At 35.3% G+C, this 23,864-nt stretch overlaps 1 protein-coding gene across 2 annotated transcripts in view; it reads right to left on the minus strand.

The window, feature by feature from the left end:
- Positions 1 to 2,521: 2,521 nt before the first annotated feature.
- Positions 2,522 to 23,864, minus strand: part of EED (embryonic ectoderm development) — a 30,411-nt gene continuing 9,068 nt past the window's right edge. Inside the window, exons 4-13 of one of the 2 annotated variants that reach the window (XM_059187267.1) lie at positions 21,357 to 21,422; positions 19,960 to 20,085; positions 19,220 to 19,301; positions 17,107 to 17,198; positions 15,278 to 15,411; positions 13,410 to 13,515; positions 12,200 to 12,274; positions 4,617 to 4,775; positions 3,606 to 3,679; positions 2,522 to 2,857 (exon numbers count right to left, since the gene is read on the minus strand). In XM_059187267.1, the coding sequence (XP_059043250.1) occupies positions 2,731 to 2,857; positions 3,606 to 3,679; positions 4,617 to 4,775; positions 12,200 to 12,274; positions 13,410 to 13,515; positions 15,278 to 15,411; positions 17,107 to 17,198; positions 19,220 to 19,301; positions 19,960 to 20,085; positions 21,357 to 21,422 (1,041 nt within the window). In that variant the 3' untranslated portion in view covers positions 2,522 to 2,730. The remainder of the gene's footprint in view (positions 2,858 to 3,605; positions 3,680 to 4,616; positions 4,776 to 12,199; positions 12,275 to 13,409; positions 13,516 to 15,277; positions 15,412 to 17,106; positions 17,199 to 19,219; positions 19,302 to 19,959; positions 20,086 to 21,356; positions 21,423 to 23,864) is intronic. The other variant, XM_059187276.1, reaches the window with a different exon arrangement.

Raw genomic sequence — 23,864 nt, forward strand, 5'->3', positions numbered from 1 at the left:
AGGCAGAGAGGCAGGCAGAGAGAGAGAGAGAGATGGGGAAGCAAGCTCTCCGCTATGCAGAGAGCCCGATGCGGGGCTCGATCCCAGAACCCTGGGATCATGACCTGAGCCGAAGGCAGAGGCTTTAACCCACTGAGCCACCCAGGCGCCCCAAATAAAATCTTTTTTTAAAAAAATAAAATTACTAGATGATCCTAGATGATGCGATTAAGCAGAATGTCTATCGCCTTTGCTTCAAGTGAGAGTTTTAATTCTTTGAGCACTTTTGAACAACTGGACCACAAGTTCTTTATACCTCTGCCCTTCTCAGGCATTTTCTTAAAAAACAACAACTTTAAAATTATTTAATTCTATACAGCCCCTTTCCAATATTCTGTAGGATGATACACCTAAAATCACATCCCAGTCCTTTCGTAGCCCATTTTGTTTTCCTTCTAAAGACCCCAAGACTCCACTGTACTTGTCATCTCTGCAGCAGCAGCCATCTACTCTGCATCATAGATTTCTTTAAACTCAGGTCCCTGCTCACAGAGCACAATATGGCTCCCAGTCTCTGCCTTCTTTCCTATAGCTGAATTTGTTATTTTTCTTTTGAGGGCAAATGTGGGGAGAAGGGGAGAAGGTGGAAAATCATTCTATTCATTTTACTTGAAAGGACCAAAGAAGACCAAGATAGAGCCAGAAAGAGACGGTAACAAGACTAAACAGTTAAGAAAAAAAAAAAATGAGAACCTACTTACAGAGTGGTTAGTACCCAAAGGAGCTTCCTAGAAAAGTGAGGCACAGGACCTCAGATCAGCCCCAGACAGGATCAGCTTCACAGGTGTGTGATCAATGCAGTAAGCAGTACAGGGGACTGAGTTCAGAAAGAACCCACGCATAGTTTATTATTTTTTTAAATTTTATTTTTTTTAAAGATTTTATTTATTTGTTTGACAGATGAGAGATCACAAGTAAGCAGAGAGGCAGACAGAGCGGGGGAAGCAGGCTCCCCGCCGAGCAGAAAGCCTGATCCCAAGACCCTAAGACCATGATCTGAGCCGAAGGCAGAGGCTTAACACACTGAGCCACCCAGGCACCCCCCCCCATGCGTAGTTTAATGCCTCCTCTGTTCCCATCTTGACATTCTTTTCTTTGAACTTGCATTTTTTAAGTCCAGTGGAACAAGACAGCATGTATGTGAAGAGGGGATTCATGCAATACGCGTATCTGTCTACCATTCCTTGCCTCTCTATTCATATGTAGCATTTTCAGTTCTTCATGAGCAAAGAATTCCATTATTAGATTCAAAATGAGTGCAAGTGTGTTTCATCTAAAATTGAGTAGACAGCGGTCCTGACAACCCTAAGAAGCTGTGCTTTGAGTTTGAACCAGAACTTGGTTTTGTTTGTTTGTTTTTTAAGATTTTACTTATTTGTTTGACAGGGACCACAAGTTGGCAAAGAGGCAGGCAGAGGAGAGGAGGCAAGAAGACTCCCCGCTAAGCAGAGAGCCCCATGCAGGGCTCAATCCCAGACCCCTGAGACCATGACCTGAGCTGAGGCAGAGGCTTAACCCACTGAGCAACCCAGGTGCCCCTTTTCCCTGCTTTATAAGCAAGAGGCTTGCACCTATGAAAAACCCACAGTGAGTATCATTCTCAATGAGGAAAAACTGAGAGTTTTTTCCCTAAGGTCAATAGTGCAACAGGAACATCCACTCTCACCACTTTTGTTTAACATAGTAGTAGAAGTCCTAGCCTCAGCAATCAGACAATAAAAAGAAATAGAAGGCATATGAATCAGCAAAGAAGTTAAACTCTCACTCTTTGCAGATGATATTGATACTTTATAGAAAAAACCCAAAGGCTTCACCCCAAAACTGTTAGAACTCATACAGGAATTCAGTGAAGTGGAAAGATGTAAAATCAATGCACAGAAATCAGTTTCATTTCTACACACCAACGAGACAGAAGAAAGAGAAATTAAGAAGTTGATCCCATTTATAATTGCATCAAAACCCATAAGATACCTAGGAATAAATCTAACCAAAGAGGCAAAGGATCTGTACTCAGAAAACTATAAAGTACTCAAGAAATTGAGGAAGACACGAAGAAATGGAAAAATGAAAAGAAATAAAAAAAGAAATGGAAACTCTATAGAATTTTAAACATAATTACTATGAAGTTATTACAGAAGAAATAAGAAACAAAAGACATAGTTAATACACTTTCCAGTAAAAATAAGTAACAATATTTAGGATTTAGTGTATGTCAAGTACTGTTCCAGCTGTTTCACTTTGATCATTTGATCCTTAAAATCCCTATAAGGTAGGTATTCTTATCCCTGTTTCACACAGGGGGAAACTGAGGTAGATGTTAAGTTACTTAGCTCAGCTCATAGTTGCAGAATTAAATTCTGCTTAGTTCTAGAACTTAATCACATTATAGAGCTTTCTTTACTTAAAAGAACTACCAAAATGATCATTACAAAAAAGGGTGTACATTTTTTTTTCTCACAATGAAAACAGACTAACACACAGCTTTACAAAAATAAATTTTTATTAAAAGCAGTAGAGTCTGAGCAGGAGACAGTACAAAGAATGTAAACAATGTAAACATCACTACATTCAGCTCAGCCTGATTGAATGCTGAAAGACAACTCTAAATGCTCTATGTGCCCTTACTAGCAAGATACAGTAATTCTATTATACACAGAAAACACACTCTAATTTTGATTAAGAAAAAGTATTTTATCGAAGTCGGTCCCAGCGCCAAATACTGGCATCATCACAAACAGCTATAAGAATACTGCTATCCCTGCTAAAACTGGTTTGTCTAATAGCAGCACCACATTTATGATGAGTCAGTGTTGTACATCTAGGAAAAAAACAAAACAATAGTTTAAATGCCATTCATAAAAAATGTTGTATCAAATTAAACCAGTGAATTAGAAAACAAATAGATGTTCCAAGTCATATGGAAAGCATTTAAAACATCACTAAGAGCTCAATCTCTAATTTCATAAACTTGGGTATATTTTTAATTTTAAAAAAAGTAATTTGTCACCACAGTACTTATGATAAATAGTCATTATGAGAACACAAAGTATTTTAAAATAACTGAGTCATGTAAATGTTAAAAATGATTTAAGAATGGTACTTTAAGTATTAATTACTTCCTATCTATTGGCATTTGAGTAAAAAGGCAGAAATTATCAGAAAAGGGACGCCTGGGTGGCTCAGTTGGTTGAGCATCTGTTTTCGTCTTTGGTCATGATCCTAGGTTCCTGGGATTGAATCCTGCACCGGGCTCCTTGTTTGGTGGGGAGCCTGCTTATCCCTCTACCTGCCATTCCTCCTGCTGATGCTAGCTCTCAATCTCTCTCTGACAAATATATAAAATCTTTAAAAAACAGAACAAAAAAAAAACCCACTTTATTTTTCCCAGAGAGAGAATGCACACAACAGGGGACGGGGGCATGTCAAAGGAGTACCAGACTCCCCACAGAGCAGGGAGCCTGAGGACTCTATCCCAGCACTCTGGGATTATGGTCTGAGCTGAAGGGAGATGCTTAACCAATTGAGCCACCCAGGTGCCCCTATTAATACATAGTCTAAATACTTACTTGGCTTTATGAGGATCTTCTACTTCTAAATCCCAAACATAAAGTTTGCCAACCTGATTGCCCAATGCAAGCATCTGTATAAACATATTTTTAAAAAATTCAAATTATTAAATAGGCTACAGGGCCTTCAAGCATTCCTAAGACATGTTCATATTTCAGAAAAACCTCAGCTTTATCCTATGGCTATGCTCATGATTAGTTCTTTGCACCTTGTATTTCTGATTTGTAAATGGGGATAATAGCAACTAATACTTCAGAGACGTCCTGAGTAAATTAGAAGGCATTTTGCAAATTTATGAAGGACTTTACCATTTACATAGTTAGCATGTACTCTTTATTCTGCCTTAAAGAATTATAGCAACAGCTACAGAGAGCTTCTCCAGTCTTCTGAGAAATAAATATCCAGATAATTTGTTACTACAAATTCCTAACACAAGTCTCTTTAAAATTTTAGGTAACTATTACTTGGTCCCACCTTCCATGCTGATTTTTCTCCAAGCTTTTATATAAAAAAATCTACTTAAAAAGTTTAACACTCCTGGGACGCCTGGGTGGCTCAGTTGGTTGAGCAGCTGCCTTCGGCTCAGGTCATGATCCCAGTGTCCTGGGATCGAGTCCCACATCGGGCTCCTTGCTCAGTGGGGAGCCTGCTTCTCCCTCTGCCTCTGCCTGTGCTCGCTCGCTCTCCCTCTCTCTCTCTGATAAATAAATAAAATCTTTAAAAAAAAAAAAAGTTTAACACTCTAATCACCAAAACATTAAATCTTAGTAACAGATGTTATGGAAAGTAAGCACCTCACTGCCACCACTGACACCCGTTAACTACATTTTAAAATAAACATTGCAGATAGTGAGCAGAACCACAAAGATAGAATAAATAATATCAATCGCTAAAGTAATCAATCCAAAAGATCAAGGTAGATTCTTAGAGGAAACTGAAGATGGATGAACAACAGAGAAAAGTGAAATTTTCAATGGTCTTAAGTTTAAAATGTAAAAATATGCTGCTACCTTTTGCCAGAAATCCATAGAAAACCTCATGTACCAAATGTCACACTGGCTGTAATCGAATCGCCCAAGAATAGTCACATTAGACTCACTGGGTTTAATTTTATCTATATCATCTTCCATTTTCCCAGGTTTCCAGCAAACAATGGCATTTTCACAAGACTTTAAAAGAGAGAAATGAGAAAACAAGAAATGTTACATACAAAACTGAATTTTAAATATTAAAAACAAAGCCCTTCTTTATTATCTTTTTAGAATTGACAGTCTTAAAACCTGGTTACCCAACTACTAAATACAGTGATATACATTCATTTATATTTACAGAGTCAATGTCCACACTTGAGGACAAGAAGTCATATTAGAACAGAATTTAACAATATTCAAAAGCATTATGTTATCTGGAGTATTCATTTTGAAGTCACAATTTCTCTTCCAAACCAAATTCAGCTCTAGATACTGTGGCATCCAGACTTCAGTGTCCTATAACGAAAGTAAAATTACAAAAACTCTGTACAAATGCATGGCTCTTCAATATGGCCCCTGCTTAGAGGCCTTAGAGATCAGATTATATAGAAGGCAATAAACGCAGTAGTTTTAACATCAAGACACTGATATGGGCATAGGACTGAACTAGACTAAGTTACATCTTCCTCATTCTATATCATTATCTTTGCACACATTCTCATTAAGCAGCAAGTGATAAGGATTACAATGGAAGAAAAACTGCAACACGGTGGGCACTATTTATATTAAAGGCCAGTGGTGTGATAATGAGGGACATTTGGCAATGTCCCTGGCCTTTGGTGGGTGGACAAGGAAAGATGCTGCTGAGCATCCTACAATGTACAGGATGGCCCCTCCCATTAAAAAAAAAAAAAAAAAAAAAAGATCTAGCCCAATTACCTCAACAGAAACTGAAATGAGAAATGCCTGTGTAGGGAAAGAGTGTCTGCTGGAGTGTTACAGGACACACAGTCCAGGCAATTCTGTGTCTGGTTCACTGACTTATGAACAGTTTAACAGCAGGGCCATAGGAAGATTAGGGAGGAGACAGTACCCCAACTTTTTTCTTTCTCTGCCTTTTTTAGATTATGTAAAATCCCAGGGCTATATATCTGATACATAAGTTTTTTTAAAAGTACCTTAGATTAGAGATCACCTACTTTGATAACCTAACTAAATGCACAACTGGACTGATAGCCCACAGACTTCCCTCAAAAAACTCATCCTGGTCCCAACCCTACTGAATCAGAATCTCTACAAGGGAAGGCTGAAGCAGAACAACTGTGACAGAGTTCTTCAAGTGCCTTGCACCGATTACACTGGTAAAGGATTCTTTATTAGTCAAGTCCCCTCATGAACTAACTTGAGGTAAAGATAAGTTCCTCATTATAATGGATGACTGCATTTGAAAATCATCTTGATGGATGCCTGGGTGGCTCAGTGGGTTAAGCCTCTGCCTTCAGCTCAGGTCATGTCTCAGGGTCCTGGGATTGAGCCCCGCACTGGGCTCTCTGCTCAGCGGGGAGCCTGCTCCCCGGCCTCCCGTCTGCCTGTCTACTTGTGATCTCTGTCTGTCAAATAAATAAATGAAATCTTTAAAAAAGTCATCTAGAGAGCTTTTTAGAATTACAAATTCCCAGGTCCTTTTGCCAGATTTAGAATCTCTGGGACTGAGGCCTAAGAATCTATTTTTACAATGTTCTCCTAGTGATTCTGATTTAGAAATAGATTTGTGACCACCAATATATTTCATTCAGGTCAGCTTCCTGAAACCTAAAATGCAGAAATCCCTTCCTATCGTCTGACGAAGGTCTAAGAAAAGAAATTTTAGAGCTAGTGCCTTTTTACTTCTACTTCCAAAACGATGGGGTAGGTGTACTTTTCTCCATTTATCCTCACTATAGCTTAAAAGACTAAGTATCAAATAGAAAGCAAACATAAGACTTTGAAAGGCAGAGAAAAGGCAGACTGGTTAGGAACCTTGGGACATGAAGGATGCAGAGTTCCTTGGTTCTCTTTTGCCTAATTTATGTATCCCAGACTGGATGCTAGAGAAGGCAGCAGCTCAGCGATCAATACCCATGGGTTATTACAAAACACCCACAACAAAAGCCTGCTCTCTCTAACCAAAGAACCAGGAAAGTGACAATCTAGCAGGAGAGAAAATTTTCAAACATCCTATTCCAGGAAAACACCACAGAAAAAAACTGTAGGCTCATCCTCGCATGAACCACCAATGACCCAGTGGGGAGCACTTCTCAGGTGGTAACCTATGTACCTCAAATGCATACCCAACCCTCCCTACTCCTGACTCTACCTGCCCCTCATCGTAATGAGGTAACTCTGGTCTCCTTCTCTTTGCCTAGGGTGGTATCAGAGGAGGCCCAGCAATGGATGTTTACAAACATCCACAGCCCTCAGTGTCAGTGGAGACCACTTGGGAACAGAAATGAGATGCCATCATCTCGACTTCCCCACCACTTGCCAATGATGAAGCAGTGCTCCTCTTCTCCAGCTGAAAATCTGTCAGAGGAAGACTGCTGCAAAAGATCTAAATAAAATAAGATGCAGTCTTGTAGTGTAACACTCAAAATACCTAGATCTCAATAAAAAAATTCACTTGTCACACCGAGACTCAGAAAAAACCTCAACTTTAATGCTAAAAGACAATAAATGCCAACAATGAGATGCAGATGTTCAAACTACCAGACAAGGATTTTAAAGCAGCCATAATAAAAATGCTTCAATGAAAAAAATGCTTCAATAAGCAATTATACACTTAAAAAGGTCTCAGCAAAGAAATAAAAAGAATCAAATTGAAAATTTAGAATTGAAAAATATAACCAAAATAAGAAAATCAACTGAAAGGTTCAATAAAGAGTCAATTTAACGTCTGAAAAACAGAAACTACCCAATCCAAACAAAATGAAACAAACCTAAAAAAATGACAGTCCCAGGAGTCAAATGAAAGATCTAACATTACATCATTAAAGTTCCAAAAGGAGAAGAGAGGTCTAGAAACGAATTTGAATAATGGCTGTAAAACTTCCAAATTTGGGACAAACTATTTCCAAAAGTCATAAATCTATTACAAATATAAGGCGAGTGAACTCCTAAAGATAAATTCAAAGAAATCAAGGTACATCATATTCAAACTTCTGAAAACTAAAAAGACAAAGAAAAAAACCCTGAAAGCAAGTAAGACAGAACTCGTTATGATTAGGAGAAAAATAATTCCAATGATGGCAGGGATCATCAGAAACCACAGACCCTGGAGAGAAGGAACACAACATTTTTCAAATGTGTAAAGAAAATAACTGTCTATGTAAAATCCCATTTTGAATGAATATACCTTTCAGGAATGAAGGACGAAGAAAAATGAAGAATTTGTCACCAGCAGACCTTTCCTAAAAGAATGGTTACAGGCAGTTTTATAAACACAAAGAAAATAATATGAGAAGGAATCGTTGAACATCAGAAAGGAAGAAAGAACAAGGGAAAAACCAAAAATGAGTAGATACTCTCCTTTTCCTCTTGAGTTTTTAAATTACGTTTGATGGTTGAAGCAGAAATAGTAACATTAAAAAAATAGTAACTTTTTTTGTTGTTCTCAATTATAAAGGGAATATTCAAGACAATCAAACTATAAATGGTGGATAAAGTAACATAAAGGAAAGTAAGATTGGCAAAATGCTGATACACAGTAGTGAGGCTACATAAATATATTTTTATATTTGTGTTTGCATAGTAGGCATGTCTTTGAGCAATTTTTATCTTTTTTTTTTTTAAAGTAGGCTCCATGCTCACCATGGAGTCCAATACGAGACTTGAACTCACAACTGTGAGATCAAGACCTGAGCTGAGATCAAGAGTGGAATGCTTAACTGATTGAGTCACCAGGGAATCTGGCAATTTTTTACTTTTAATCTACACACATTTTATACTTAAAGTGACTTTCTTACAAATAAAGCATTAATAAAGATACATAATATATATAACAAAAGGTAACAAAATATTTAATAAATATACATATATAACATCTAGAGGAAAACTAAAAAGCTACATAAAGAAATGTACTTCAGGAGACTGGGTGACTCAAATCAGTTAAGCACCTGCCTTTGCTCAAGTCATGATCCCAGGGTCCTGGGATTGAGCCTCACATCAGGCTCCCTGATCACAGGGATCCTGCTTCTTCCTCTCCACCCTGCTTGTGCTCTAATAAACCAAGTCTTTTTTTTTTTTTTTAATAAATAAAATCTTAAAAAAGAAAAAAAATGTATTTAGTATTACAGATAAATCAAATGGAATTCCAGAGGTACCTGGGTGACTCAGTTGGTTAAACATCTGCCTTCAGCACAGATCATGATCTCGGGTCTGGCTCCCTGCTCAGTGGAGAGTCTGCTTCTCTCTCTCCCTCTCACCCCCCTCCCCTCAAAGGTTATGCTCTGTTGTGTGCTCTAACAAATAAAAAAAACCTTAAAAAAAAGAAAAGTGGGATTCTAAAAACTGTTCACATAGAAGTACCTGGCTGCTTTAGTCAGTAGAACATGGGACCCTTGATCTAGGGCTTGTGAGTTCAAGCCCTACATTGGACGTAGAACCTACTTAAAAAAAATGTTTGCATTACCTATAGGAAATTAGGGGAAAAGCCCAGATAAAAGAAAAAGAAGAAGAAGAAGAAGAAAAAAAAAAGATTCCAGTCACCAAAATCCAGCAATAACAAGCAAACCACCATAAAACTGAAAGCAAAAAGGGAAAAAAATCCACAAGTACAGCTGCAAACATCCCCATCTCTCAACAATTGATAAAATACGTAGACAGGGGGCGCCTGGGTGGCTCAGGGGGTTGGGGCCTCTGCCTTTGGCTCAGGTCATGATCCTGGGGTCATGAGATCTCAGCTCTGCGGGGAGCCTGTTTCCTCCTCTCTCTCTCTGCCTACTTGTGATCTCTGTCTGTCAAATAAATAAATAAAATCTTAAAAAAAAAATATGTAGACAGAAAAATCAATGAAGCCATAAAGAATTCAACCTCACATCGACCAACAGTACCTAATAGACACTTATGGAACACTGCACACAAACAGAATTACACACTCCTTTCAAGCTCCCACAGAACATACTCAAGATAGTGTCATAAAACAAATCTCAAAAAAGTTTAAAAGAACCCAAATCACAAAGAATATGCTCTGACCACAATAGAGTCAAACTAGGAATCATTTAAGAGAAAGATAACAAGAAAATCTCCAACACCTAGAAACTAAAATTCATATCTAAATTAGTGAGATGCAAAAAAAAAATAAAAAAATAAATTAGTGAGATGCAGCTAAAGAACTGCTGAGCGGAAAATTTATAGCATCTAATACTTATCTTAGAAAAGTCTCAACTCGATAATCTGAGCTCCCACACCTTAAGAAACTAGTAAAAGAGCAAAATACACCCAGGGCAAACAAATGGAAGGAGAGATAAAAAATTGAGGAGCCTTTACCAAGACTTACAAAAAAAGAGAAGACATTAACTACCATCTCAGGAATGAAACAGGGCTATCAGAGGCCTTACAGTTGTCAAAAGTACAGTAAGAGAATATTACAAATAACTCTACACATCAATTTTACCTTAGATATAGTCAATTAATTCCTCATACAACACAAACTACCACAACTCACACGATATGAAATAGTTAATTTGAACAGCTCTTTTAACTACTAAGGAAATGGAATCTTTATCTTTAAAACTCTCAAAAATATCTAGACCTAGATGACTTAACCAGAGTATTCTAACAACCATTTATGAAGAATTTCTATATTTCTCCAGAAAATAGGAGGGAAAACTTGCCAATTCATGTCCATAAGCCTGTGTTATCAATACCAAAACCAGACAAAGACATTACAAAAAACTTCAGACTCATATCGCAGCCTCATTAATACAAACAAATCTTTAACAAGATTATCAGCTATTAGCAACATATATAAAAAGTCACACACTATGAATAAGTAAAATTTATTCCAGGGATACAGGACCAGATCTATTTTTAAAAAATTAAATACACTCCATACAGGCTAAGGAAGAAAAAGCCACCTGGTCGTAAGAAATGATACAGATAAAGCATCTGACAAAATTCAACACCCATTCATGACAAACTTCTCAAAAAATTAATTAGTAAGAGGGACAGTTCTCAACTTGATAGAAACATCTACAAAAACCATATAGCTAATATACATAATTGTCAAAGACAGAATTTTTCCCTTTTAGTACCAGAAGTAAGTCAGGAATGTTTGTTTGATCTTAACACTACTATTCAACACAGAACTGGAATTTTGCCAGTGAAATAAAGCAAGGCCAGAAAGGAAGACATAAAACTGTCCCTATGTGCAGATGACATGATGGTCTACATAAACACTCCCAAGTACTAGACAAAAAAAATCAGGGGATTCAAGGTCAGTATGAAAAATTAATTGCTTTCCTGTATACTAACTAGCAGTAAACACAAAGAAATAAGGAATACCATCTATAATCACTCAAAAAAGAGCAGTAGTTAGGTATAAATCCAACAAAGTATGTACAGGACTTGTATGCTAAAAGCTACAAAATGCTGATAATAAAATCAAAGATCTAAATAAATGGAGAGACATACTATGTTCATGGACTAGAGAGCAGAGCAAAGACATTAATTCCCCATCAAACTGATATACAAGTTTAACAAAATACCAAACTTTTCCCTGCCCAAAAAACATCCAGCAAGATTTTTTATAAAACGTAGACAAGATTATTCTAAAATTTAAACAGAAAGGCAGGAATCAAAATAGCTAGAACAATTTTGAAAAAGAATAAAGTGGAAGAAAACACCTTATCAATTCCAAGACTTATTACAGAGCTACATTAATTAAGACTGTGTATATATAGCAGTGGTAGAGGGAACAGAACAGAAAAACCAGAAACAGCCTCACACAAGTAGGCCAAACAATTTTGACCAAGGTACAAAAGCAATTCGAAGGAGAAAGAATAGTCTTTCAATAAATGGTGCTAAATAACTGGATATCCAAACGCAAAGAATGAACTACCACCTAAACCTCATACAAAAATTAACTCAAAATAGATCATACATTTAACAAAACATAACACTAGAACACTTTTAGAAGAAAACAAAAAAACCTTTAGGATCCAGAGCGTGAAGAGCTTTTAAATGTAACATCAAAAGCATAATCCATAAAATTTTTTCAGACAACAATCAATAAACTGAAATTCAACAAAAATTAAAATATTTGCTCTGCAGAAGACCCTGTTAAGAGGATGAAAAGACAAGCTACAGGCTGGAAGAAAATATCTGCAAACTATGTATCTGACATAGGATTTATATTTAGAATATATTAAGAACTCTCAAAACTCAACAATAAAAAAACAAAACCAATCCAATTAGAAAATGAGCAAAAGATATGAAGAGACATCATCGAAAAGGATATACGGATGGTAAATAAGCATATGAAAAAGATGTTCATCACTAGCCATCAGGGAAATGCAAATTAAGACCACGATGAGATATCACTACACACCTATCAGAACAGCTAAAATAAAAAATAGTGACAATACCAAATGCCGGCGAAGATTCGGAGACACTGGATCTTTCATACATTGCTGGTGGGAATGTAAAATGGCACGGCCACTCTGGAAAATAGTTTGGCAGTTTCTTAAAAAACTAAACAAACTTAACCATGACCCAGCAATTGCCATTCTAGGCATTTATCCCAGAGAAATGAAAACTTAAGTCCACACAAAAACCTATACACGATTGTTTATTAGCAGCTTTATTTGTAATAGCTCCAAACTGCAAAAGGACCAAAATGTTCTACAATAGATGAATAGTTAAATAAACGGTGGCACATCCATACCATGGAATACTACTCAGCAATAAAAAAGGAAAGCTATTGATACACACAACAACATGGATGGCATACTGAATGGAAAAAAAACAATCTTAAAAGGTCCCATACTGTAACATTCTTGAAATGGCAAAATTCACATGTAATAAAATGACAACATAGAACTATATGCACACATTGTACAAGGACAATTTCCTAAATTTGATATTATACTGCAGTTATGTGAGATGTATGTAGAAGAAATTGGGTGAAGGGCAATATGGGACTTCTCTGTACTTTCTTTGAAACTTACTGAGAATCTATTATTTCAAGATCAAAAGTTAAAAAAAAGAAAAAAAGAAAAAAAAAAGGTAAAACTATACCTGTAAAGCCAAGAAAAAAAAATAAGTCAGGCTCTGCCCAAGAAAATATGAAATGCCCTGAAATCCACATCAAGAAAAGAAACTGGACAGCAATTTTTCCAAATATGACAATCCTAAACGTTCAGATACCATCACCAACAACTACTCTAAATTATCAGCAAAAAAATCAACACATTAGAGAGCAGGGGTTGGCAAACTGCAGCCACAGCCAACTCCAGCTATCTATATTTGTAAATACAAATTTACTGAAATGGACACAAACATAACAAAAAACCCATTACTGACTTTAGATATCGTTATTTTATAACATTGGATATCAGAAAAGAATCTCATCTTATAAGTTAACATTTTTTCCTTTATTGCAGAACAAGTTATAATAATTCATCAGGATGTTATATGCCTAAAACAAGTTTCCAAATCTGAGACTTCAAGGAAAAAAAAGGACTTTCCCATCTGCCATCCAATTTACCAAAACTATAAAAAAACTGTGCTCCCTGCAAGGTTCCAACTCACACAAACACAAACAACAGAAGTACAGCTTAACAGCAGTTAGCATACCTTGGAAAGTATCAAATCACCTAACCATCGTACACAATCGACATAATTCCTATGTATGTCTCTGGTGGAAAAGTCAGGAAAGTGAATTTTCTGAGAAATAAATGGCCTGCAATGGAAATGTCAAAAGTTAAAAGAAAAAAGAATGTAGAATCACACTCATTTTCACTTTCAGATTTATGACTATTAATTTTATGTTCCTAGAAAACTGCAAAGCTTCTCATTATTGAGAACTGAACTCTCATTTCATGTATTTGTTTCTATATTTTTTCCATTATCAGCTCTCAATTGAATTTCATCTTATGAAATTTCATTTATAAGAACCGTAGCTTTCTTACTATGGTGACCAAAATTAATCACTTCGATTCTGGCTATCCTAACCAATGATAAGCAAGGTCTGCAGCACTAAAAGATTCTCACAGAAAACATTAAACTATCTATTCAATCCTTTATATTTAAGCATCAACATATCTAGATTATTTCAAAAGATAGTCACCTTTCTAGGAACAATGACATCATTCCAAAGGCTGCTAAAGGTAAGTTTAGAGAAGAGTCCCGCCTTGAGCAAAAATTTCTAAAAATGTTATCTGACAGGAATTTGACTTTAAAGACTTTTCCCATATTTAGGCAAGTAAAACACAGTGCTATTTTTTTCCTTAAAGATGTTTTTGAGAAGACCAAGCAGAGAAGTTGCTACCAATTCTATAGTTACTTAAAAGTATACCTAACATTTCTAATCTAGTGATTCGGATTTATACTGAAATAACTGTAGAAGAATGATATGATGCCAAGAATTAGTTGTGTCTTCGGCAACTCACATGTCCTCTCTTTACTTTTTTCTCATATGCAAAAAGGATGGTGGGCTGAATCATCTCAAACATTCTTTCCAGTTCAAATTCTGGGAGCTTTTCTTTATTAAAACATTAAAATGTTATTAATGACCTGATATAAATTCTTAATTGTTATAATTATGTTAATTACTTTTTTAGCCAAATATATATGATAGTGCACTGAAATATTTGTTGGTTATAAATTTAACTGATAACCTATTAATAATCTGGTTTGATAACCAGAAAATAAATGCTTTTTGTTAAAACAGAAGGACAAAGTTAATATACAGACATACCATAGTTACAATGAAAGTGTTAATAGCCTGATGAGATTCTGAAAAGACAGTTATTGAATTAAGAATTGAAGCATTTCAAAAATACATTAAAGGGCATCAGGCTGGCTTAGCAGGTGGAATGTGCAACTCTTGATCTTTGGGGTTCTAAGTTTGAACCCCATGCTGGATATAGCGATTAATTAAAAAAAAATAAAAATCTTCATATATATGTATTTTAAGAAAATTGCAAGTTCCCATTCATAGTCAGTCCCATGAAGCAAGGCTCCTGCTTCTGAATTTTCTCCATCTAAAAAAGGGATCATCGTTTAAAGGAAAGCATTATATTACCATAAAATAAAGCCAAGAAGCCCATTTAAAAAAATTCATGATCTACTATCTAGACTTTGGAATTTAAAAGTGCTCACAAATAATACAAGTAATCTTATTCTGAAGGGTCCTTTACCCTACCCCACAGCAAGTTTTAAGCTTTTAAAACTGTTATAATGTAAACAGTCAAGCATATGCATACCTAAATAAAAGTTTAACATGCTACTAAACTAAAAAACACAATTCAAAGGGGATTTTCCACAAACATTAAACTAAAAATAAAGGGCTTTGATTTTAAAAATCTTATGGTATATAAACTTATTCAAAGAAGGGCTTCTAAACTCGATGTTGGGACATTATGTAAAAATTTTGGAAAAAGTAGAATGCCTCTATACAACAGCATGAAAAAACAAATTGTTTTCAATAGCACAATGGTTACCTGTTAGTTTTATTTGGGTTATAATCATAAGATTCCTTAATTGCATTCATCATTCTCTTTGAGTTGATCCTCCAAAGTTTAAGAGAGTGATCCATACCACAGGACATTATTTTTTCACCCAAAAGATCATAATCCTGTATGTAAAACAGAAAAAAGTTTAAATATATAAAACTGCCCAAATTAAGACTACCCAATTTTCTTTTCCTTCTCTTTTTTTAAAAGATTTTATTTATTTGACAGACAGAGATCACAAGGAGTTAGAGAGGCAGGCAGAAAAAGGAAGGGAAGCAGGCATCCACTGAGCAGAGAACCCGACTTGGGGCTTAATCCCGGGACCCCGGGATCATGACCCGAACCAAAGGCAGAGGCCCCAACCCACTGAGCCACCCAGGTGCCCCAACACTACCCAATTTTCATCTGATATACAGCATAATGAAAAATCTTTTTCAAGTCACACACAAACATTCTGAGTTTATCTATGTAACCCATAAATCAATTGTTACTACTTCCAAGACTTATTTTTTCAAGATTTAGTTTTAGCTGATTTGTCATGACTATAGTATATGAGTTTACACAATATATAAGAAAGTAAATTGTTTGAATTTAGTTTTACCTATCCAATTACCTTTAAATATTTTCTTTGCTTGATTCTGAAGGTAAACTGAAGTAAAACAATTATTTTATGACACAAAGATCTGAGTAAGTTTGTTAGAGTTCTTTGTCCAACCCTGATTAAACAATGAAATCAAGAGCTATAAACTATACAGTCAGTCCCTGAACAATTGAAATTTTACTTTATCTGTGTATCTAAGTCAAAATACTTGTTATATTGGTTTTAACTTCAATTTATTTTTTAAGAGTTTATTTACTTGGCAGACAGAGACACCATGAAAAGACGGAACACAAGCAAGGGGAGTGGGAGAAGGAGCAGCAGATGCCCCGCAGAGCAGGGAGCCTGATGCTGCCGATCCCAGTACTCCAGGATCATGACCTGAGCCAAAGGCAGTTGCTTAACCAACTGAGCCACCCAGGCGCCCCTAATTTATAATTCTTAAAGGATGGTAGTCATGGCTCTTAGAACACATAAAACCAAATGGGAGAATGCTGCTGCAAGTTTTAGAAAATCCAAGGTGACAAGGTAGCTGAAGATAGGTGTGATTCTCAAAAAAAGCATAAAGACTCCAACAACAGAAATATTTAGTACCTCCAAATAAAATGCTACTGACTTCAAAACATGGTGCCCCCTGCATAGTTTAATATGGAAGAGCTGTAAAACCACTACATAAGCTATAAATGGAAAGTAAATAAAGCTAAAATAATGTAAAAATACTAGCTGACTAAAAATACCAACATCATATCACTAAATCGATAAACATAGTAATACATAAATATAAAAATAACAACATGACAAAAAATTATCTAAGACTTAGCACAATAAAACAACTTCCTAAAAATGGATTTTATGTTTCAACTGTAAATAAAAGATGAAAGTTGATCTCAAATGCTAACTAGCTTAACCTTTTTCTTTAATAACTGAAAACCAACAAAACAAGAGTTGTTTTGGTGTTGTATGACTGAACAAGTTCATGGTTTTTTTCATGAGAATAGAGACGCTAGTATAAATTACAAAAGTAGAGATAAAGCATAAAAAGCCTTACTTGCTTAATTCCTTCATCTGTAAAGTAAAAACCTTGTTATATCACAAGTAAATAAACTGAGTGCCTAGCAGGCTATGTCAAATAAACCATATACTTTCTTGTAAGAGTTCCACGGGGATTGTTCAGAGCTCTATACACCCAAAGGTCATTGCCCTGCAGTTTTCAACTTACAGCGCTTAGAACTTCATCTCTGTGCCCTTCTACGCCTCCAAATATTGCCACCAGAGTGTCTGTCTGGATATTCCACAATCGTAATGCATGATCTAGTAAAGACATAAAAAAAATTTTAAATGGACTTTAAAAAAAATATATTTTATTTATTTATTTGACAGAGAGAGAGATCAGAAGTAGGCAGAAAGGCAGGCAGAGAGAGAGAGAGGAGGAAGCAGGCTCCCTGCTGAGCAGAGAGCCCGATGCGGGACTCGATCCCAGGACCCTGAGATCATGACCTGAGCCGAAGGCAGCGGCTTAACCCATTGAGCCACCCAGGCGCCCCCCCCCCCTTTTTAAAGGTTTTTATTTATTTATATGACACAGAGAGAGAGAGATCACAAGTAGGCAGAGAGGCAGGGAAAGAGAGAGGGGAAAGCAGGCTCCCTGACCAGCAGAGAGCCCGATGCGGGGCTCAATCCCAGGACCCTGCGATCATGACCTGAGTGGAAGGCAAAGGCCTAACCCACTGAGCCACCCAGGTGCCCCTTAAATGGACTTTTATCATTCATTTACTCTGGACTCTCAAAACCTCTTTAAAGAAGTAAAAACTACAAAAGTTCGGACTCAAGCAATGCACAGTGAGAAGTAAGAATGGAAGCTACATTTTCTAATGAAGTATGAGCTCAAACTTTCCAGATGGAAAAAAAGTACTTATGTGATCTTAAAATATGTTTAGCTTATTTGCCTCCAATAATTTCCTTTAAATAATATCCTAATTTGATGGAGTTATGCTCCTGAGATAACAAATACTTAGGGATTTGACAGAGAACAAGATACTGAAGTTTTTCCACAGAATCCACATTTACAAATTGAAAGGGTGAGCCTGGTGGTGGGTATTATGGAGGGCACATATTACATGGAGCACTGGGTGTGGTGCATAAACAATGAATTCTGGAACACCGAAAATAAATTTAAAAAAATAAATAAATAAAAATTTAAACAATACCACTGCCCATTTTTTAAAGGGTTGTCTTTACTGTTGAATTGTTAACATCTTTTGATATAAATCCCTTATTAGATACATAATTTGCAAAATATTTTCTTATACTTTTTAGGTTATCTTTGTACTTACTGACCCAAAAGGGGAAGAGTATGGCTGGGAGTTGTGATAATTAGAGAGTGTGGCATCATGACCTATATGACTTGTAAAGAAATATCTGGGCCCAGCTATTATCAAGAAAAGAGAAAAAGTTATCAGCTCTTCTTAGTTGTTGATTTTCAAATGTAAGCCTTGGTAGGTAAAGGAAAATCACAATGAAGCATTTTCATGGAAGAGTTTTAATCTGAGGACATCTTTTAGTATGAGCAGATTGTGGGGGAAGGTTATAGGTTTGAAAGCCTTTAAGATGAATAAACTTGACTAGAATAATAATGTGGAAGTAAAAAGAGAACAATCAAGAACAGAATGCAGAAATAACACAGCTGATTTCAGAGAGCTCAGAAATTATTAAGAGGCTTGTCTGAACCCTGAATAAACTTATAATGCCAATTTAAGCGTACAGAGGAAGGCAAGGCTTTCTTTATGCATATGGGAAATATTTCAAAGAGCTTATGCTGGAGAACTTAGCATTTTAAGGAATTCTATTACGGACTCCTTTATAAAATAAAAACTTCATGTATGAAAAAGCAATACAGATTCTCAGATGCATTATTTCTTATTACACAGCCGATCAGTGATATGATTTGCAATACTATTTTTTAAATTCTTAAAAATGTCGTAACTTTGGTGATCTGCCACTTGAAATTAATAAAGCTTACTAAAATAATTCAACTGAGGATACATACACTACCTAATATTAGTGTATTAGTGTCATAATATACTACTGTTAATAAGGGTTACACATACTTAACCTGTACAAATTATTTATGTCTGATGTTAACTATTTCACAGCCCTTTTACCTAATTCTTCGTCTAGAGATGCTACTGTAGCCTGAGATTTTTCTACTAAAAACATACTTTATAAATTCTTTTTAAATTTGGCTTTTTTTAATAACTTAGGACTCTTTTGTCCCTTAAAAAATAAAATCATTCCCAAATAAACAGAAATAAAGAAACATTTGCTTCTCTTACCTTTACTTACTGACAGGAGAAGATTTGGATCTCTTGGGTGGAATTTCAGTTCATTGATTGCATTTCCATGGCCAACATAATGCTACAATAAATTTAGAACATTCAACTTTCATATTAAAAATCAATAAATTATTTCATTAATCTTTAAAGAATGGAAAAACAGTTTCACTTAAATTAGTGGTTCCCAACCCTGGCTGCATATTAAAATCACCCAACAAAATTGAAGGGAAAAAAAAATGCTCAAGTCCTATCTGCAGGTATTTTGATTTGACTGGATCAGCGGAGACCCAAGGAAGGATTTAAAATATCATTAGATGATTCTAATGTGCCCCAGGGTTAAAAACTTCTGATTAAAGTAATTTGCAAAACTTAGTATCAAATTCCCAGGCTTTACATTTCCGTTCTTTACAAGTCCTTGACTCTATATCCCTAATTAGGATGTTTAGAAAAAGTACTCACTCTTTCCCTATAGTTCATTTAGAACATCTCAGAATAAGGCTTTGGAGGAGGGAAATTATTTTTTAAAAATTGCAAATAAAAACTTCCCGTTTATTCCAGAATCTGTGTTATCATATGTGACAAAGGTCTCAAAGACCAGTCTAAAGGAAGCAAAAAGCCAAGTGCAAATCAAATTAGAAACTGTACAGATATTGATTCTACTGGTTTTAAGTTAAAAATGACAAGTTTTCACAAGTGTGTATTCAAAAAAGGGCAGATCTACAATTTAACCAAAAACCCACCTTTATGCACTGCATTGTTATGGGATTAATTATCCTAATTATGCCTCTAGATCCAGCCACAGCCAGCAAAGGATGGCTTGTATTGCTATCATATGTCCATGCACAAGTGTAAAAATTTTCATCAGCCTAAGAAATGCCAGTTAAGAATTGTAATTTGTTTTTGAAAAGTAAACACATCAATGATTATGGTATATACTACACGGAAACCTCTAAAGAAGTGCTAAAGTTTCTGACACAGAAGTTCTTATTTCTTCTTATATTACCATATTTAAACAGTGACCATTTTAGGTCTACAATCTAAACCAAATGGTCAAACAAAACCAATTCTTCCACTCAATTTTGATTTCTATTTCGATGCATAATTATTCAACTCTGTCATTCGAAAGCAACCGTAGTAGACAATGTAAACAAATGGGTATAGTTGTGTCCCAGTAAAACTATTTACAACAACAGGTGGCTAGGCCCACAGGCTATAAATTGCTGACCCTTCTTTTATCCCAATATGTCTGACTATGCATGTCTATTCAGTCTGAATAGCGTTAACTATGAGTTTTCTACCTTGTCCTGTGAGACTTGCCCAATATGGCTACAGGTCACTTCTTTCCATAAACTACTGAAGACTTGCCTTTTCTTTTTTGCTAGGTTTTTGAAATGATCTGAAAGAAACACCATATCACCACCTTTTGTCTAACCTTCTGGCTTTTTTTTTTTTTTTTAAAGATTTTATTTATTTATTTGACAGAGAGAAATCACAAGTAGATGGAGAAGCAGGCAGAGAGAGAGAGAGAGAGGGAAGCAGGCTCCCTGCTGAGCAGAGAGTCCGATGCGGGACTCGATCCCAGGACCCTGAGATCATGACCTGAGCCGAAGGCAGCGCCTTAACCCACTGAGCCACCCAGGCGCCCCTAACCTTCTGGCTTTTTAAGCCTTTCTTTTTCTTTATGTGTTCATGTTTTGCAATATTTTATTTCCTAAACAAACTGTAGTTGTTTACTTTTCCCCTATAAGCTTTGTTGCTCAAATACTTGGTATGACTGCCAGTCATAGCTTCTGATCAACCCCAGCTCACTAATATTAACTACCCTCAAGTAATAAAATTCTAAGCAAGGTCAAAGAAACAGGAGGTTGTAGCTACTCTTTGCTAACATTTCTATTACTAGATTTCCAATGCTCATCTCTAGCCACTTCTCCCCACTCTCTCATATCCACCTTACAATGCATTTCTAGGATCAGGAAAATTAAACTAGATACGAGGAATCTCTTGGGAGATAATAAAGGAAGAGCACTGCTTAAAGGACAGTATAGCTTAAGGGAACTAATTAATTTAGAAAAGTTTTGGTGTACTTATTGAAAGTCAATTTCTTTAGCAAAGATATTAAAAACTCAAGAAAGGATACATCAGCATCCACATAAGATTGCAACAACCGGATTTCTCCTTGTGAGTGACATTCATATAAGGTAACCTAATAAAAACAAAAATATAGTAAATTTAATCTCAAACACAGAAACCACATTCTTTTCACCTCTGCAACATATTTTAGTTACAAATGTGTCTTAAAGATACTACAGAAACTGTTTTAAAATAGCTTCTTTAAACTTAAGGAAGCATTATAAAGCCTAATGTATTAGATAACTTCCTGAGTATATTAAATATTGTAGTAATAATAATGGTTTCTAATTCCAATCTTTAATTTTAGATCTCATTCATGTAATTGCCCAACTCCTCAAAGTGAATACATCTGAACACCTCAAAGTAAAGTTGTAATTTATCATTTTTTAATTAAGCTCTTAAAGTCTTTGGGTAGTTTAAGAATATTTACATATTAATTACATATAAGAAAGCTTATAACTTGCCTAAATAATGTTTTTCTCATGGACACAGTTCATTAAATATTAACTTTCTGATATATGGTGGTCCTTTTTATTTGCCACATATTCTTAAATTAATATATACACTATGTAAAATTAAACTTTAATAGATTTCTTTCCTTTTTTAGAGCTTATAGTCATGTTAGCAATTACTTGTTAATTTTAATAGAAGTATCTAAGAACTCCATAAAGATACTATAAACTACCCTATTAAATTAATAAAATCACTACAATAGTTTAAAAATATCCCTTATGACTGCTAAAACAGGTTATGTTCTAGAAGATAATTTTTCTTTTCTTTAAAAAAAAAAAAAAGCAGAACTTTTTACAATTCGATGAACTATGTAATGCCCTTCCATGTCATTTTAAATGAAACTAGGGATACTTTTTATTACAATGCCTGAACATTTAAATAAACACACTGAAGCACAAATTGTAACTATTCTGGTATTATCATGGCCAAGTTAGTGAAGTATAATCTTTGGTTTATAGTAACGTCTTAAAAGTAGATTCAAAGTAATTAATGCACTATGTTCCCAAATAGGAAAAAATAACCTGATCTTTTCTTGAGCCTGTTATCTTTCCCCACGAATTTTTTTTTCCGAAGAATTCAGTAACCAGACAACTATAAGCAGGCTACATGTCACAAGCCACATTTGGCTGAACACCAAGAAAAGCTGTTATTCCATGTTACCAACTGCAGCAGCCAAGTTTCAAATTTTCAGGATTTCAGTGACCTAGTAAAAGCGCCAGAGCCTTAAATGTAACGAAAACCTTCCTTAAAAGAAGTTTTATAGGAAATTACCTAAAACCAAATTTTAATTTTTAGAAAACAGAAATAGAGAGGATCTAGCCCAGAATGGATGCATGTCTGCTTGTTATGATTCTTGAACTTGCACGAAAAACGCCTGGAAATATGCTGACATTGGAAAAATACGGAGTTGACAACTCCCTTATTACCAAGTTAACTTTGTTTGAGAACAGAATACCAATACTGAGAAACAAAAAACAAATACAGAAAACAGTATGCATTAAAACCACATGCTTTTATTGCCTAAGAAACTTAGTACAACTACTAAAGAAGCATAAAATTTTATTTTACTCAAAGTAACAACTTACGTACCATCTCTCAGATTCACTCCTCTTCATCTCTTAGGTTAAAAGCAGAGGAAGTGACTTGTATTTGTTGCCAACCTGTATCTAATTAGTCAATTGCCTCTGTTTTTTATTTTTCCCCAAATACAACAATAAATTTCTATGTTGTTCTTCATAACTCCTAGTACAGTATTAATGGATAACCAGAATGTTAGCTAATGTAACCTTAGTAAGAGGACAATTTTTCCCTGTGGTGATTTCAATTTAATAACTAATTCCAAAGCACTCCCTGGAAAGCACTAAGGACTCTTCCTGTTCTCCATTTATTTAGAACTGAAAAGAATAGTAAGTCTTTGCAGTCCACCAAGTCAGCCCCCGGTTTAACTAAAAAGTTAAATAATGGCTGATGTTAAAATGTGCCAACATGCTTCTTCCCTATACTTCTCTCAGCTCAAGATACTTTTGGCTTCCTTAAATAAAAACAAATCTAACAGATGTTTATGGCAAATAGTTAAAGTACTTTCAATAACTAATATATAAAGCCACTGGATTTATCCTTTGCATTTACAGAGAGCCACTAAGTAAGTTTATTATTTTTAAGAAACTACAGACTTTATATCCTAATTTGCATGATACAGAACTATTAAAACTGCTTCCAAAAACAGGAGTCAATTCTTTCAGTCACACACAAAAAAATATTAACAAGGACAAAATATAAACAGAAACAACTGATAGTAATATATGAACTCTGAGAGCTGAGAGTAATATATGAAAGCTGTATTTTCAGTAGTGAATACTAGGTTTTGAAAACTTTAGTTTTGTGACAATATCTAGAATATTACATAAGGATTATTGTTAAACCAGCTATGCCAAATTTACTTCAAAATCATTACACTTCAATACTATAGTAACACCAGAGTCAAATAGCCAAGCCAAATGCC

The sequence above is a fragment of the Mustela lutreola genome, chromosome 1, assembly GCF_030435805.1.
Source record: "Mustela lutreola isolate mMusLut2 chromosome 1, mMusLut2.pri, whole genome shotgun sequence".
In the NCBI taxonomy this organism is placed as follows: domain Eukaryota; kingdom Metazoa; phylum Chordata; class Mammalia; order Carnivora; family Mustelidae; genus Mustela; species Mustela lutreola.